Genomic DNA, 17,477 nt, shown 5'->3' with positions numbered 1-17,477 from the left:
AGAACGACAGTCAGAAAAAAGATTATTACTCATTTTACGTAAAAGAGTATTTTAATTCTTGTCCTTGGAAGCCATAAAGATTATACATGACTTGGAAATGAGACTGTACCAAATGATGGCCAAAGAAGAATCATCCTTTCTACTCCTTCTCTTTCGTCTGGTCACTCAGAAATATAATATTATCTGTAAAAAAGCCAAAATGTAAATATTAATTTCAGAACTCTTTCTCCATCTCATTCAATAATTCTCCTCTAATACATACAACTTTAGTGCTGTTCATTAAAAGGATTTTAGCCATCTTTTCAAAATATTAAATAACTTGCTATGCTCACGAGAGGTATATATACAGTTGGCATAAGTGGAGCTACAAGTTAGGCACTGGCTGCTTTTCGAACAATTCAGATCTTGTTAGAAGAGGTGGGATATTTCTTGTCTTCCAGTCTTCTCAGAAACAATTTCCTGCAAAAGAACTGGTCACAAAATTGGATGCTTGCAATGGTCAGGCAGATTCCATGACACTAGGCAGCACATCCTCAGAGAAAAGGACAAAAGTGTATCACATTCTACACTCTGGGGGTCTAGAGGAAAGAGTAAGAGTCCGTATGTGGCCCTGTTAGCAATGACAGGATTTACTTATGTTTTTAACTTTAAAAATTCAAATAGAAGAAATTTTATTTTTAAATTACAATACAGAATAACTTTTTGTTTTTCCTTTGGAGATGGAGTCTGTGTCACCCAGGCTGGAGTGAAGTGGTGCGATCTCAGCTTACTGCAACCTCTGCCTCCTGGGTTCAAGCGATTCTCCTGCCTCAGCCTCTCCAGTAGCTGGGATTATAGGTGTGCACCACCATGCCTGGCTAACTTTTGTATTTTCAATAGAGACAGGGTTTCACCATGTTGGCCAGGCTGGTCTTGAACTCCTGACCTCAAGTGATCTGCCCGCCTTGGCCTCCCAAAGTGCTGGGATTACAGGCGTGAGCACCGCACCTGGCCCAGAATAATTTTAATATACCAATTCTTGGGAACATTTTATGAATCAACATCACAGAGTTAGCATTTTTATCCAAAAATATCAGACGTTGCTCTTAAAATGCTGTTCCAGAGGGAGTTAGCTAAAAATAAACAAAAGAACAGAGGCAAGTAGTAGTCATCCTTCAGTATCCATTGGGGGACTGGTTCCAGGACCCCTATAGATACCAAAATCCACAATGCTCAAGTCCCTGATATAAAATGGTATAGTAATCACATATAACCTATGTACTTCCTCTTGTATACTTTAAATCATCTTTAGATTACTTACAATATCTAATACAAGGTAAATGCTATGTTAACAGCTGTTACACTGTATTGTTTCACTTGTATTTTTGTTGTTGTATTATTTTTATTGGTTTCTTTTTTTCAAATATATTCAATCTGTGCTTGGTTGAATCCACAGATGCAGAAACAAGGGACATGGAGGAATGACTGCATTTCCTTTATAATTCCAAAAAATTCTTGTAACTATAAAATTATCCACCAAGGACTGAATATTTGTTCATGACCATAGTCTTCCAAAAACTAGAATGTTTTGGTCTAGAACGGTTACTTCAGAAGAGACTACTCGAATTAATATCACTGTGGAAAAAGCCAAGAGTGCCATCCACTGGTGGTGGTTTTTTAGTTACAGATAGGATCCCTAGGAGAAAAAAAAATCACCAGTAAAACAGATCAACCAATAAACTCTATTTTCTTCAATTCAAATGTCACTGAAGAGCTCTTCAATTTTACCATTAGACATAAACCTAAAGTAAACTGACTGTGCTAGTGGAACCTAGTGACAAGGAAAAAAAACAAAACAGCAGATCATCTGAAATGCTTCCGTTTGGCTTGATTAGTAACAACTCAATAATCCGAACAATCTAAAGTTTGCCCACACTTGTGGTTTACATTGGGACCCACAGGAGGGTAGGAAAATACCTACGCTGCTTTTCAAGGTTAATATACTTTCAAAGAAACTTAGCAGTAAGAAAACATGTGAGCATTCTATACGACAAATTATAAATTATTAATAAGGTATGGTGGTTAAGACATGAACTCTGGAGCAAAGGAAAGAAGAAAGATAAAAGGCAAATCTAAGAGACTTCAGGTAGAAATCATGTAATATAATGTATGAATGTTTATGAAGTTATCAAGGAAATTTGAACACTACGATATTTAGTAAAAAAATTAACAGTAATTTATTAATATTAGGTGTGATAATAGCACGGTAGTTACATTTTCAAAAAGACACCTTATCTTTTAGAGATTCCTATGGAAATTTATGAATAAACTTATGTCTAGCATCTGTTTCAAAATAATCCAGGTGTAGGTCAAGTCGCTGGAGGCATGGATATAACACTGTCCATCAGCTGACACTGAAGCGAAATGGTAGGAGTTCATTTTACCATTTTTTTCTGCTCTTATATGTTTGACATTTTCCATAGTAAAAAAAAAAAAAAAATTTTTTTTTTTTTTTTTTGAGAGAGTCTTCCTCTATTGCCCAGGCTGGAGTGCAGTGGTGTGATCTCAATTCGCTATAAACACTGCCTCCTGGGTTCAAGCAGTTCTCATGACTCAGCCTCCTGAGAAGCTGGGACTACAGACACGCATTACTAGACCCGGCTACTTTTTGCATTTTGTGTAGAGACAGGGTTTCACCATGTTCCCAGGCTGGTCTTGAACTCTTGACTTCAAATGATCCACCCACCTCAGCCTCCCAAAGGGCTGGGATTACAGGCGTGAGCCACTGCATCCAGCCCAAAAATCAATTTTTAAAAAATATTATCTAGCCGGGCACGGTGGCTCACGCCTGTAATCCCAGCACTTTGGGAGGCTGAAGTGGGCAGATCACGAGGTCAGGAGTTCGAGACCAGCCTGGCCAATATGGTGAAACCCCATCTCTACTATAAATACAAAAATTAGCCGGGCATGGTGGCGCTTGCCTGTAGTCCCAGCTACTCAGGAGGCTGAGGCAGGAGAATCGCTTGAACCCGGGAGGCGAAGGTTGCAGTGAGCCGGGATCGTGTCACTGTACTCTAGCCGGGGCAACAGAGTGAGACGCTGTCTCAAAAAAAAAAAAAAAAAAAAATCTAATTTGGGCATATCTCAGAAGTTCATAAACACAGAGACATTAATATAGTAAAATTTAGTTTATTGCCATGTATTTATTTTAAAAAGCTTTCTTAGTATTTATGTCCATAAAAGCAAACAAAAGCACAAAGTTCACAATGTCTAATTTTAGCAATTTACTCAAGAAGTGAAAAAAGCACCATCTATCTCATTTAAAGACATATTTCCAATATAATTTAAATACATTAAAATTGTTTTGGTCAATTAGTTACTAAAAACAACTTTAATGATAAGTCAATTGAGGAGAATTTGTCACAGAATTCTTTTAAATATTTTAAAGTTTCTTTTATGCATGCATTTTTGTTACAAACAGGGTAATAAAAAATTCTTAACTATACCATATACTATTAAGATACACTTCTGAGGGGAAAATAAAAACAGTAAAACAAGTTCAAAGAAAAAAGAATAATGTAAAATTTCCAAATACTGAACTGGTATTTTTTTACAGGATAGTAGGTATCACATTGCTATGCTATTTAGATTCCATTGATACATTTAAAAATAACACAATTTTGTATTGAAAAAAATTGCTTAATGTCGCTTGCAGACATCCAGAGGGGTATATTATTTTCAAAATTCTTATAGCATTTTCAAAAGTTTAAAAACTCTTTCCTAAGGGATATCTTCTTAATCTTCTTTAACCTTTACATGTACATCTTTTCTATGTTGTACTGTATTTTGTTTAAAGAGAATATTAGGCCAGGCATAATGGCTCATGCCTGTAATTCCAGTATTTGGGGAGGCTAAGGTGGGAGGATCACTTGAGCCCAGCAGTTTGAGATCAGCCTGGGCAACATGGTGAAACCTCATCTCTACAAAAAAATTGACAAATTAGCCAGGCATGATGGTGTACACCTGTTGTCCCAGCTACTTGGGAGAAGGCTGAGGTGGGAAGACCACCTGAGCCTGGGGAGGTAGAGGCTGCAGTAAGCTGTGATCACGCCATTGCACTCCAGCCTGGTTGACAGAGGGAGACCCTGTCTCAAAACAAAAACAAAAAAAGAGAAAATTAAAAACTTCTTGGCTGGGCACAGTGGCTCATGCCTGTAATCTCACAACTTTGGGAGGCCGAGGCGGATGGATCACCTGAGGTCAGGAGTTCAAGACCAGCCTGACCAACATGGTGAAACCCCGCCTCTACGAAAATTACAAAAATTAGCCAGGTGGTGTGGCACGCACCTATAATCCTAGCTACTCAGGAGGTTGAGGCAGGAGAATCACTTGAATCCAGGAGACAGAGGTTGCAATGAGCCGAGATTGTGCCATTGCACTCCAGCCTGGGTGACAGAGTGAGATTCTGGCTCAAAAAAATAAAATTAAAAAAATCTTAATTTCAAATAGAAATTTCACATACTAAGTACCAAAGAGGTTCTGAATACATCTGCACACTCACATTAGTGTAATTCTTATCTTGGCATACGCTTCTTCCTGGTTAGGGCTAGATCTTTCCAAAAGACAATACATTCAGAGTTTTTGTAATTCTCAACAATAAGTACTGGGATGGATAATTCAGTTTTAGGCTTTATTCAAAAGTTACTTGTGACTAAAACTGTAAGTATAAAAATAATTTTTTAAAGGAAGGGATAAATGTACAAACTCTTAGCAAGTAGAGAAATAAGAGTTATGGACATCTTCTAGTGAGTTGCCTTACCTCATAAGTACTGGTACTCTTAACCCTAGTTAGGTACAGTGTAGCCAAGCTTTTAAAAAAGAAAAGGAGAAAAAGAAAAAACAGCTATTTTCACAAGCTTCTTACCAGCTATGATTGTTGTTGCTTGTCGCCTCACATTATTTTTATCCATGTATTCACCATAGTCTATTTTCCCTTCCAAATAAATTCGAGACCTGATATAAATAAAATGTACAGTTTTTAGTTGAGATCTTAATATGCTTTATAAGAGTCAGGTCAGGGTGGTACTGAGTATATGACAAGGATGAAATATATAATCATATATAAGCTAATTTTTGCTACCACTTCTCAAGGTTCAGGATTAGGAGTACTGAAACAGAGTGTCCAAACAGACTTGGTAACATCTAGGTAAAACAGACAATGTTTTCATCTGTCAGCTATTTCTCTTACGGAAGTTAAAAAATAAAACAAAACAGTTCAAAGGGAAATTTAGCGGCAACATTTAAATCTCTAGGAATAATTTCCAATGTATCATTTTCCTTGACCTTTGATTTTGGAGTCCCTAACAGACTTGATTTTCACTTATTTATCAATTCTCTTCTATGACCTTAGAAACTTAGATGATTAAAATTCAAAATATGGATTTGTAGTTTAGTATAATATTACCCTGAGTTAATTACTAAGACTATTTCTACACTGTATCAGCTTAGTATACCACTTAGAGGTAATTACTAAGACTATTTCTACACTACCTAGAGGCTAAACTAGATAACAAACCTAATCATGATTTTCAAGAGTGGAAAGATGACAATAGTACCAGTTTTGAGAGTCTACCACCACCAAAAAAGTACAACACAGAAAGATTAGTGAAACATCAGGTGCTCCCCACCCCACACACACCCCCATCAATCAGTAAGTGGGAGTGCAGACACTTCCCTTGAAATACCTTATATGTGTTTGTGTGTGTATGTGCACATATTCATAAACATACATAAAGGGCAATGAAGATACATAGGAAGAAAAGCTATACAGTTATTGAAAAGAAAAATTTTAGTGATTGCTAAATTATTTTTCATAAAATATGTTTTCTTTCTACAAAACAAGTACAATTCTAAACATATTAACTATCAATACAACTGCTGTTACACACACCGTTTTGTCCTTCTATGAGTTTGGAAAACATACTTTTTATACATACTCAATCCAAGCCTTCCAAAAGGGAACTATTAAGCCTATAGAAAATCATCAAATATAAAATAACTGCCACGAAGATGAAGTCGGCATGTCAGGCTTCAGACATTCCAGATCCTCTGCTGGAAATACCATGTGGCAGCCAACAGGCAAGAAGCCACCCTCAGCATCCCCGGCCACAGAGGCACAGGAATTCCTCAAAGCAGATGTTTGACTTGCTCAAATGCCACTTGATACACTTTGCCTTCTCTCCTGCCTCATCTGTTTCTATTTATGTACACACCCTGTTTGCCCTAAACTGTAAGTTCTTAGAAAGCTAAAACTATGTTTTATACACCTTCAAATTAGTCACACATGGCAACATGCCATGCATATAGTATCAAGGACTTAGTAAATACCTCTTAAATTAATACAGTCATTAGTAGTACTCAGGGATTTGAGACTACACACTCCTTGCCATGAGAACACTTCTTATCAGTTCTTTAAATCATTCAATCCATAAGATCCTTCCCTCTTCAACTTACCCCTTTTTCACATATTGATATGCCACGTCTCTGAGGCCTGGCCGGAATACTGATATTCTGTGCCATGTTGTCTTTTGACTGACATCACCTAAATCATAAAAATAGGAAATTGGTTACAAATGCCAACAGACAACATGCCCAGGAAAACCAATGTCACGATTTCTAAGAGAACAAACAGAATGAAAGACAGATCTTGTTTAAAGTGGTTTATCTCTAAATTAGATAACTGGCAATAAATAATATCTATTTATTGCTGATAAAATTAAAACCCCAGTCTTTTGTACTCACCCAGTTGGTAAACTTCACTGTCCCCTGATCGCCACATCTCGTTAGTTGCTAGAGAAAATATTGTGACTGGATTTTTTCCTTCCACCTGTCTCAAGACAGGGTCCTGACCCACTCGCCCAAGTAAGTGCACACGATTCAGGGCTGAAACACAACATCAAGACCAAATGAGACAATCTGCTATAGACTGAATATTTGTGCCCCTTCCCCCAAAATTTGTATGTTGAAGCTCTAACCCTCAATGTAATGGTATTTGGAAGTGGGATCCTTAAAAGGTAATTAGGCTTAGATGACGTCATGAGGGTGAGGTGTCCCTATAGGAACAGGAAGAGTTCAGAACTTTCTGTCTCTACCATATGAAGACACGGTGAGAAGGCAACCATCTGTAAGCCAGGAAGACAGCCCTCGCCAAGAGCTCAATCATACTGGCACACGAATCTTGGATTTTTAGCCTCCAGAACTGTGAGAAATAAATGCTGTTGGTGAAGCCACCTGGTCTATGGTATTTTTTTATAGCAGCTTCTAAGCTGACCATTAAAGAAATCCACACCTGGCTGGGGGCGGTGGCTCACGCCTGTAATCCCAGCACTTTGGGAGGCCAAGGCGGGCGGATCACCAGGTCAGGAGAGAGAGACCATCCTGGCTAACACGGTGAAACCCCATCTCTACTAAAGTACAAAAAATTAGCTGGGCATGGTGGCGGGCGCCTGTAGTCCCAGCTACTTGGAAGGCTGAGGCAGGAGAATGGCATGAACCCGGGAGGCGGAGTTTGCAGTGAGCGGAGACCGTGCCACTGCACTCCAGCCTGGGCGACAGAGCAAGACTCAGTCTCAAAAAAAAAGAAATCCACACCCAAGACTGAGAGAAATGTCCAGAAGAAATGCTATAAATATGACTTCAACTTCAATCTCTGTATTAAGTAAAACCCAAGTTCCGGAAGATCAGAAAATAAGTTAAGGAATGAATAAGGAGAGGTTGCGAGAGAAGAGAGTTGGCAAGAAAGAGGAAAATAGTCATAGAGAAAGCAGCCCCACAAAACAAACTGTAAGCTGTAGATCTTAAATTCTTCTTTAAGATATCTTTTTTAACTGACTGTGGAGCTAAAAGAACAAATCTGAGATCTGAAAATCTTTATAAACACAAGGGAATATTTCTGTGAAGAAACAATATCTTTTACAATCTCAGCCTAATACAACATAACCCGGGAAGACTCAGATAACCAAATATGACGCAAGGAAATTCTTATGCAGGACAGTGTTGACAAGAATGAGTAGTAACTGGCTGACAAGGAGAATAGGGGCTCAGTTTATACTGTCTCCACAGCCTGATGGGTCAAGGCTAAGATCTGAAGAGCAAACATGAGCTAAAAGCACAATGGCAACATGGTTAACCCAAGCAGCATACCTCTTCTACAACACATTTGAGATTGGCAAATTACTAAAAACAACATTTTAAACTTGGAAATTAGCTACTTACATCTTTCAAGAACCAAACTGGTAGTTGTTTCGGACTCATGTCTTACAAACTGACGAAGTACCTAAAGAAGAACAAATGAGTAACATGGCTTTAATTTTTTAGGAAAGGCAAATGCAAACAGAAGAATTACTCACGTTCATTCACCATATAGTCAGTAGTTCCTGTAAATTCCAGAAGAGAAGAGAAGCTCTTCTCATGTTCTCCCAACAGATTGCCAGAAGGCCCCGGCAAACACTTCAAGAGCAGCCTACTGCAGAAGCCCAAAGGTACAAGGAAGGTACTAGAAGGCATGCTCAAGAGTTAAGTTATAGTACTCCCATTTATTTTGCGACATCTCCTTGATTATGGCACTTCTGTGTTTGCACACAAAAGGAAAAATCAAAATAGTATCACTTTAACATTACAGAGTATGATAATATTTGTAAATCCAACCTGTACCTAAGAGTTGCTGCCAAGTATTTTCAAAATCCAGCTTTCATTAGCTGGAGAGACAAAAAGAGACGAAAAGTACTACATATATTCAATATATACATCCTCTAATTTTTTTTTTAGTATAAACAACTGGTATATTATTACTGTATTTTGGTTATAGTAGACTTTAGAAATTAAGAAATTTAGATCCAACATGGGTACTGATTTAATCCATCATTAGACCAAAGGAGAGTTAAAAGAGATGCTTTATAATTAATAATTTAATAAGTAGATTCATTAATAACATATGCAATGATCAAACAAGTGTCAGGAGGTGTGGAATAAATGCAAAGCCTTACTCTCAGGCATAACGAACAGCCAGTTAGAGGAGAGTCCCCAACCTCCAGGGCTGAGGACTAGTAGAGGTCTGTGGCCTGTTAGGAACCTGGCTGCACAGCAGGAGGTGAGCAGCAAGCAGCGAGCAAGCATTACTGACCAAGATCTGCCTCCTGTCAGATCAGCAGTGGCATTAGATTCTCACAGGAGCAGAACCCCATTATAAACTGCTCATGCGAGGGATCTAGGGTGTGCACTCCTTATGAGAATCTAACTAATGCCTGATGATCTGAGATGGAACAGTTTCATCTTGAAACCATCCCCACGGCACCCCCCTCCTCCATGGAAAAATTGTCTTCCATGAAACCAGTTATCGGTGCCAAAAAGGTTGGGGTCTGCTGGTTTAGAGAACGAGAAATAGGTTACATTCCAACAAAACAATACATTCTAAAACTAATCACATTAATGACTTTCTGACACAGCAACAGGAACATATTCCAAAGTCAGATTCCCTGTGTCTATGAACCTGCCTTCCCCTGGTTGCTCCTTCAGACCTTAAAAGGAATTAGGATACCTAATATGATTAATCTAAAGTGTTTCATTTTAAAATAAGCAAAAATTATGATACATAATACCTACTTCACAAGGCTATTGCAAAAATTAAACAGCTTCAGTAGTGAGCTTAGCCTAATAGTTTTTATAAATATTTCATAGGAAATTTCCTGTTTTCAGTGCATCAAAAAAGGTCTAATAAATTTGGTTCTTTGATTAAACACAAAGACTCGACTGTCCAAGTCAAAGTCACATCATTGTCAGCAAAGGTAGTCACTACCACATAATAGCAGCAATCATTACTGAATATCAGCTAAGGGACTTATCTATTATCAATTCTGAAACTAAATCTACAAGTTACGTAAAATTATTCCCATTTAGGGCTGAGAAAAGACCTCAGAGAGACTGCATCACCTGCCCAAGCTCCTGCAGGAAGTATGTGGCAAGTGATCTCAAGGACCCAGGGCCCTTTGACACCAATGCTACTGCTTTCCCAAAGCCCTCTGCTGCCTCCTTAATTTCAAGAGCTCCTGTAAAGATGGGAGCACACATCACTGAATTCAGAGCTCAGAGAGCTAGCCATTCTATCAGAGAAACATTTTTGAAGTGGCAGTACTGTTAATATGAAAAGCAGAAGTCCACCAATCAAATAAACACCAATCCCCAGGGTGCTGTTGGCTATCTAATCCTATCACTAAACTTAGGAGCAGAGGGCAGATAAGAAAATAAAGATATGAGTACAACATACTATAGAATCAAACTGCTAATGAGAACCTGTGTCATGATTCTGGAAATGTCATTTGAGTGCTCAGACAAGCTAGAGCTCATAAATCTTACACAGAGATTTATAATAACAATGTCTCATTTCGGGCACACAAAAATCTACTGGAGAAGATTAGGAAAGGATTATTTAACTTGGATAATTTTTTAAATTAAACTTTTAACTCTTATTTAAAGACATTTTAATACTGTAACGTTAGTGTTAAGAAGCAATAACTTTTTCATGTTTCACATTTCAATACAGAAAAAAATAGATTAAAGATACATACAGGTTAAAGTGGGGATCCAAGAATATAGGATTAAGGTGGGGAAAATGACAGTCATGGAGGAACTGATTCTTCATTGGTCTTCACAGGAGGATGGGGAGTAGGAGAGCCAAAGAAGAATCTACAGGAGCTGGTGCCCGAATGTGGTAAGTGAGGAAAAATCGTAGTCTAAGCTGGCTCAAGGTGGGCTAGTGTCTGGAAAAGTGAGGACCCATACTAAGTGGAATGAGAAGGCATTTTCTACATAGTGAAATCTGTGGTGACCACTGAGACTCGAGATGCTCTCTTCAGTGTGGAAAGATGGGGGAAGAGGAACGTTTAGCAACACAGGAGGTAGATGGTCAAAACAGCAACTACATGCCTTAAGAAAAAAGTTGGAACAATGATTCCTACAGTCTTTAGGTCACTAAAGACCTTTAATGTCCTCTCACTGGTTAAATTCAAGCAACACACACACATTTTAAAAATTAATGATTCCTATTACGTGTGAATAAACCTGAACTTTTTTTTTGTTTTAGTGAACATAATTTACACTGGCAAAATCGTCCCCAATCCTCCATATCAAATGAGTATAGAGGTGGGTGGGTGAGCTCAAAGGTCTTTTGCCCCTGTAGTTAAAAGCCTAAAGAAGTCTTCCGATCACTGTGGCTGATAGTAATACATCTCAGTATTAATACAGACAAGTGACTACCTGTAATACAGGTCTTCGAAACATGGCTTCTATTTTCTTTTCTTACAGTCTAATCTTTAGGCTTTTCCTGAAGGAAAAAAACAAAATAAGAAAAAAACATTACCTCTTATGGCAAAAGTACAACTCACCAGTCCTAAATTCCTAACTATATTCATAATTTTTATGCACTCCAATTTTGTGACCACAACGTACCAACATTCCTGCACATCTGATGAGGATTCCTTCCTCACTCCCAAATAAACTCACACCTGTACGTCTTTTTGGTCCCAAATAACTTCCTCTTCCTCCAACCCATCGACAAAATGTTGATTCTGAGTTAATTCCACTTCCAATCCACTGTCTTCTCAAATTTCATTACAATGCAAGCTCCCTTAGGGCAGAGATTTTTATCTCCTTTATTCACTGCCATTTTCTAAACTTCTAAAAAAGGTCTTAATGCATAGTAAGGGCTCGATAAATATTAGCATCACCAAGGGACTTATATCTGAAACCTGTTGCTGAAAAATTACTGCCTTCATCTCCGTTAGCAAAGACCAAGCAGCGCAGAGACCCCCGGCCTAGCCAGCCACACCATAAGGAGAGGTGGGCAACCTTTACCAAAGATGGCGCCACCACCCGAAAACCGAGGAGAACTGGAAGGAAATCATGCGGTCCTCCGCACGACTGATGAAAGGGCCAGACACCTACACAGAAACACCTCCCGACCCACGCAGGATCACGCGCAGCCAAAACACACGACTCCAGCACTTCCTTCGCGCTGGCTATCCCTTCCTCCTCACCTGACGATCTAACCCGAGCAGCCCAGCCACGCAGGGGATCACTTCCGGCGCACAGGGAACGCAAAGCTCGCCAGAGGAAAAAGGAAACAGAAACTCCGCAACTTGCGCCTTGGAAATACTGCCGGCTAGCGCTGCGGGAAACGGCTCCCCTTAACTCTGAAGTTCCGCGATCTTCTCTTTGTGCGCGGGCGGATGGATCAACGCCTCCGAGTGGTGAGATTGGAAGGTTTCAAGTTTAGAAGGTTTCAAGTTTGGAAGGTTTCAAGTTTGGAAAGAAATGAAATTATGTAATGAGGTTTCTAACTGGGCCCAGGAGGGGGCGAGGTAGGCAAAACAGAGACTAGCTCTGCCTGGGGGAAAAAAAAGCAAGAAGATTTGTGACCAGCCTAGGCGACATAGTGAGACCTGTCTCTACAAAAAATATAAAATTAGCTGGGCGTGGTGGCGCGCGCCTGTGGTCCAAGCTTCTCCGGAGGCTGAGGTCGGGGGATCGCCTGAGCCCTGGAGGTCGTTGCTGCATTGAGCCGTGAACGCACCACTGCCTTCCAGCCTGGGCAACAGAGCGAGACTCTATCTCAAAACAAAACAAAACAAAACAAGAAAAAGAAAAAAAGAAGAAAATTAAAAAAAAAAAAAAGAAAAAGAAAACGTCCCAGGTCTGTTGAAGCACTAAGAAAAGCAGAAAAAGAAAGGGGAGCCAGGGAAGGGCTGGCAGTCTGTGCAATTTAAGGGAGCACCAGAAAAACTGGCAATCAAATAATATATTAATGTAATATTTTAAAAAGTAAAAATTAATGCAGGAAATCCGGGAGGAACAAAATAAGAGTCATGTGTACCTTAACAACAGGGTAAGGTCTGAGGATTGCGTCACTAGGCGATTTTGTTGCTGTGCGAACACCACAGAATGTACTTTGATGACCTAGATGGTGGAGCCTGGACACACCTCGGCTGTGTGGTGTGGCCTGCTGCTTCCAGGCTGCAAACCTGACAGCATGGGGCTGTACTGAATACCGCAAACCATTGTAATTCATGGTAAGTATCTGTGTGTCTAAACATATGTACACATGGAAAAGGTACAGTACAAATGCGGTATAAAAGATAAAAATGGCACACCTGTATGGGGCGCTTACCATGAATGGAGCTTGCGGAACTGGAAGTTGCTGTGGGTGAGTAAATGAGTGAGTGGTGGCCCAACATGAAGGTCTAGGACATTATTGTACCCACTAAACACTTCATAAACACTGTACACTTAGGCTACACTCAGTTTATAAAAAATACTTTTCTTCCTTTAATAAACTTTGGCTCACTATAACTTTATAAATCTTTCAAATTTTTTTACGTTTTAACTGTTTTGTAATAACAATTAGCTTAAAACACACACTGTATCACTGTACAAAAATATTTTTCTTATATCCTTATTCTACAAGCTTTTTTCTACCTTTGCTTTTTTTCTTTTTTTTTTAACTTTTTAGCCATTTTTTAAAAAAACTTAGACATAAACACACACATTAGCCTAGGCCTACACAGGGTCATTATGATCAATCTCAGCCTTCCATTTCCACATCTTGTCCCACTGGAAGGTTTTCAGAAGCAGTGACACACAGGGAGCTGTCATCTCCTATAACAGTGTCTTCTTCTGGAATCCCTCCTGAAGGACCTGCCTGAGGCTGTTTTACAGTTAACTTTTAAAAAATAAGTTAAATAATAATATAATAAAAAGTATAGTAAATACATAAACCAGTGACATAGTCATTATTAATATCAAGTAACACATGAGTAATACATTGCATTCTGATGTTTTAGCAGGTATGATGTCACTAGACGATAGGAATTTTTCAACTCCATTGTAATCTTATGGGACCACGTTTGTATATGCACTGTTGTATATGCAGTCTTTTTCCAAAACATCATTATGAAGTGCATGACTGTATTAAAATTTTAACTGAATACAGGATCCAAGCCAGACTGGAGCCTGAGGCACAAGGAAGAATATGCACCCCTGTGTATATGTGTGCTTATGTACTTTTAAAAATTGGGGCTAGGAAGGTTAGTGGGGGGCTGGAGGGAAGGTGGGGATGGTTAATGGGTACAAAAAAAATAGAACGAATAAGACCTACTATTTTCGATGGCACAATAGGTTGACTATAGTCAATAATTACTTAATTGTACATTTTAAAATAAGAGTGTTATTGGATTGTGTGTAACTCAAAGGATAAATTAAGAGGATACCCCATCCCCCATGATGTGCTTATTTGACGTTGCATACCTGTATCAAAATATCTCATGTACTCCATAAATATATACACTTCCTTTGAACCCACAAAAATTAAAAATAAAGACAAAAACAAAAAAAATGTTTAATTAAAAAAATTTTGGCCAGGTCCAGTAGCTCATGTTTGTAATCCCAGCACTTTGGGAGGTTGAGGGGGTGGATCACCTGAGCCCAGGAGTTCAAGACCAGCTTAAGCAACATGGCAAAACCCTGTCTCTGTGAAAAATACAAAAATTAGCCAGGCAGCTGGGCGCCGTGGCTCACGCCCATAATCCCAGCACTTTGGGAGGCCAAGGCGGGCCGAGCACGAGGTCAGGAGATCGAGACCATCCTGGCTAACACGGTGAAACCCCGTCTCTACCTAAAAATACAAAAAATTAGCTGGGCGTGGTGGGGGGTGCCTGTAGTCCCAACTACTCGGGAGGCTGAGGCAGGAGAATGGCGAGAGCCCGGGAGACGGAGCTTGCAGTGAGCTGAGATCGTGCCCCTGCACTCCAGCCTGGGCGACAGTGCGAGACTCCGTCTCAAAAAAAAAAAAAAAAATTAGCCAGGCATAGTGGTATGTGCTTATAATCCCAGCTACTGAAGTGGGAGGATCGCTTGAGCCTGGGAAGTTGAGGCTTCAGTGAGCCATGATCACACCACTGCACTCCAGCCTGTGCAACAGAGTGAGAGACCCTGTCTCAAAAAATATATATGTGTGTATATATATGTGTGTATATATATCAATATGTATCAATGAAATATGTGTGTATATATATCTCAATATATATACATACACATATATTTTTGAGACAGGGTATATATATATCATCACACAAAATACATGTATGTATATATGTGTATATATATCAATATATATGTATATGTGTTATATATCAATATATATACACATATTTCCAGAACATTAAAGTAGTTGAAGAAGTATTGAAAATTTTTAAAGTAGATATTGTAACAAGAAAAACCCAGAATTGCATTAATAAAAACCTTCCCCCAAACTGAGAGGAAGCCGAGAAACCAAAGATTGACCCAGACAAGTCCAGCTTGGCGAATAGAGGAGTTTATCAGGACTTACATACAAGGCACTCCTGGATGGCAGCATGACAGCTGTAGAGATCCGCCTGGCCTCCCATCCCTAAGCTACTTGTAAGCTAATTTTCTGGCTTTTAGCCTACTGTGTGTGATGGAGCTGTTTTCTTTGGTAGGTTCTCAGATATTCTCTGGGATGTTTGGCTTCTCAAACACCTGCTCTTTGGCTGGTCACCTTGGCCTTGCCACATGGCCTTCAGGATTCAGGCAGTGGACATACACTCTTTAGTAACCCGGGTGGGGGGGGACCTGTTACACTACAGGTGTATTAAAATTCACAACATTGTTTTAAGTTTAAATATTTTATTTATGCCAAGATGGATGTAATATAACTTTACTTTTAATGGAAGTAAACTGATCAGTAATGTGTTCAAATCTGCTTTGCTTGTTTTGAGAGAATTGCCATGACTTCACAATTTTTCTTGACCAAGTAACAACCTTAAATAATTTTAATTAACTTCAGCTTACTGATCTTGTCTTTATTTAAAATTTTGGTATTTTACTCATCATGAATTTTTTTCATTAGTTTTAATATTTTAAGAATATTTCATTAAAGTATCACAAATCTTGATTGCTGAGTTCCTTGGTGCCCCTTAAATTCCTTCTCATTTACGCTAACCCTGGGCCTAGTGGGAAAAAGGATGTATGGAGCCCCATAAATTGCAGAACCCACACCAGTGGGGGCTGCCCCTTCCACTCCTTCTCCTGGTCCTGGCACTGTCCAGACTGTGGAGAAAGAAGGTACCCACCGTATTGTTCTAACAGGCAAATCACCTCCTCAGGCCTCTACCTAAAACCTTTCATCTGCCCATTTTTGCCATTTAGGGATAAAATCTTAAGATAGCTTCCAACACACACACTTTAACGCACTCCTGAAGGTCTTGCTCACCAGTTGGTAAACTGTATTTCTAGATGCTTACCTCCATTTTACTGGCACCTTCACAATGTTGAGCTCCTAAAACATACCATGTTATACTGCCTTCAAGCCTTGCACAGGAATTAGTAATCCCACACCCCACCTGCTATGTTACTACTGTCAATGACTTCCAATGATTTTCTCTTTAAAAATCCTGCTTCCACTTGAGGGGTAGAGTCAAATGAAAAACAAATTCACCCTTTTGCCCAAAGTCAGTTTCTCCCTTCTAAGCTCCTTGTTTAATGGTACCAAGATTCTCCCAGACTTGAACTTTGTAATCAGCTTCATCTCTCTCTGACCACCCACATCCATTCACCTGTATCCAATCACTTGGCCCTAAAATTTCTTTCTTCATGATGCCACTAATATCTCCCTTTCTATTTGCATACTTTGGAGTAAGGAGTGTGGGAGAAGTTGTATAAAGAAAAATACAGAAAGCACCATGCAAATTGAAAACAGACAACCTTGAGCAAACTCTTACAACTTTATAAATAACATCTTAGTGGAGAGTCTGGAGTACTCTGAATTCTCAGACAGGAATTGCCAATACACATTCTCCCGAGATTGCTGGCTGGAGAGAGTCACAGTGCTGCTACTTCAGTTGTTTTTTCTTTGACAAAGAAAAGCATGATAAAATGTACACAGTTTTTTGATGTAAAATGTCATGGAGAAATTAAAGCATTTTCTTCTATTATCAAATGGATCCCTCTTCCTAACACAGCAAATGCTTCTGTTGCATTGCTCCATCCTCAGGATCTGAACTGCACTCTCCTCACACACTTTCAGACTTCTTCACTCAAACGGTCCTTCCTTTCTGTTCTCCCATTTCATTTTCTTTCCTCACTCAGTCCATCTTATAACAAATGATCACAAAGGTACCTCATCCCTTCTGTTAACTGTGAGCTCTTAGAGGTGAAGGAACTTGTGAATATCCAGTTCACAGTATACTTTAAAACAAGGACAGGCTAGTAGGGCCCAGGCCACAAGCCAGGGTATGGAAATAAGAATCCAGAAGGGATGCTCAAATAAGCATTCTTATTTCTGGGAAGAACCCAGAAGGATGCTCAAAGAGCCCTAAAATTATTATTTTTTTAATCGAGGACTTAGAATAGTGACTCCAATGTATTTTTGT

The 17,477-nt window shown here is 39.2% G+C and overlaps 1 protein-coding gene and 1 long non-coding RNA gene across 8 annotated transcripts in view; one reads left to right on the top strand and one right to left on the bottom strand.

Annotated features, from left to right (window-relative positions):
- Positions 1 to 32: 32 nt before the first annotated feature.
- On the bottom strand, positions 33 to 12,207 carry SSBP1 (single stranded DNA binding protein 1). Of its 4 annotated transcripts, none has more exons than XM_004046332.3 (7): positions 12,069 to 12,207; positions 11,290 to 11,356; positions 8,254 to 8,314; positions 6,781 to 6,921; positions 6,493 to 6,580; positions 4,904 to 4,992; positions 33 to 183 (listed from the first exon to the last, which is right to left on the bottom strand). In XM_004046332.3, exons 2-7 carry the CDS (start codon positions 11,311 to 11,313, stop codon positions 140 to 142), a joined length of 447 nt encoding a protein of 148 aa, XP_004046380.1. In that variant the 5' UTR covers positions 11,314 to 11,356; positions 12,069 to 12,207; the 3' UTR covers positions 33 to 139. The 4 variants fall into 4 exon arrangements, with proteins under 4 accessions (XP_004046380.1, XP_055202412.1, XP_004046377.1 ...); XM_055346437.1 differs by having other exon boundaries at positions 11,887 to 12,159; XM_004046329.3 differs by having other exon boundaries at positions 11,977 to 12,159.
- Positions 12,208 to 12,338: 131 nt separating this feature from the next.
- Positions 12,339 to 17,477, top strand: part of LOC115935282 (uncharacterized) — a 24,314-nt gene continuing 19,175 nt past the window's right edge. For all 4 annotated transcript variants that reach the window (XR_004070943.3, XR_010134779.1, XR_004070942.3 and 1 more), the window contains exon 1: positions 12,339 to 13,100. This is a non-coding gene — a long non-coding RNA (uncharacterized lncRNA). The remainder of the gene's footprint in view (positions 13,101 to 17,477) is intronic.

The sequence above is a fragment of the Gorilla gorilla genome, chromosome 6 (genome assembly GCF_029281585.2).
Source record: "Gorilla gorilla gorilla isolate KB3781 chromosome 6, NHGRI_mGorGor1-v2.1_pri, whole genome shotgun sequence".
Taxonomy (NCBI): Eukaryota; Metazoa; Chordata; class Mammalia; order Primates; family Hominidae; genus Gorilla; species Gorilla gorilla.
The sequence above is the reverse complement of the archived record's forward strand: the minus strand, read 5'-3'. Positions and strand labels throughout refer to the sequence as shown.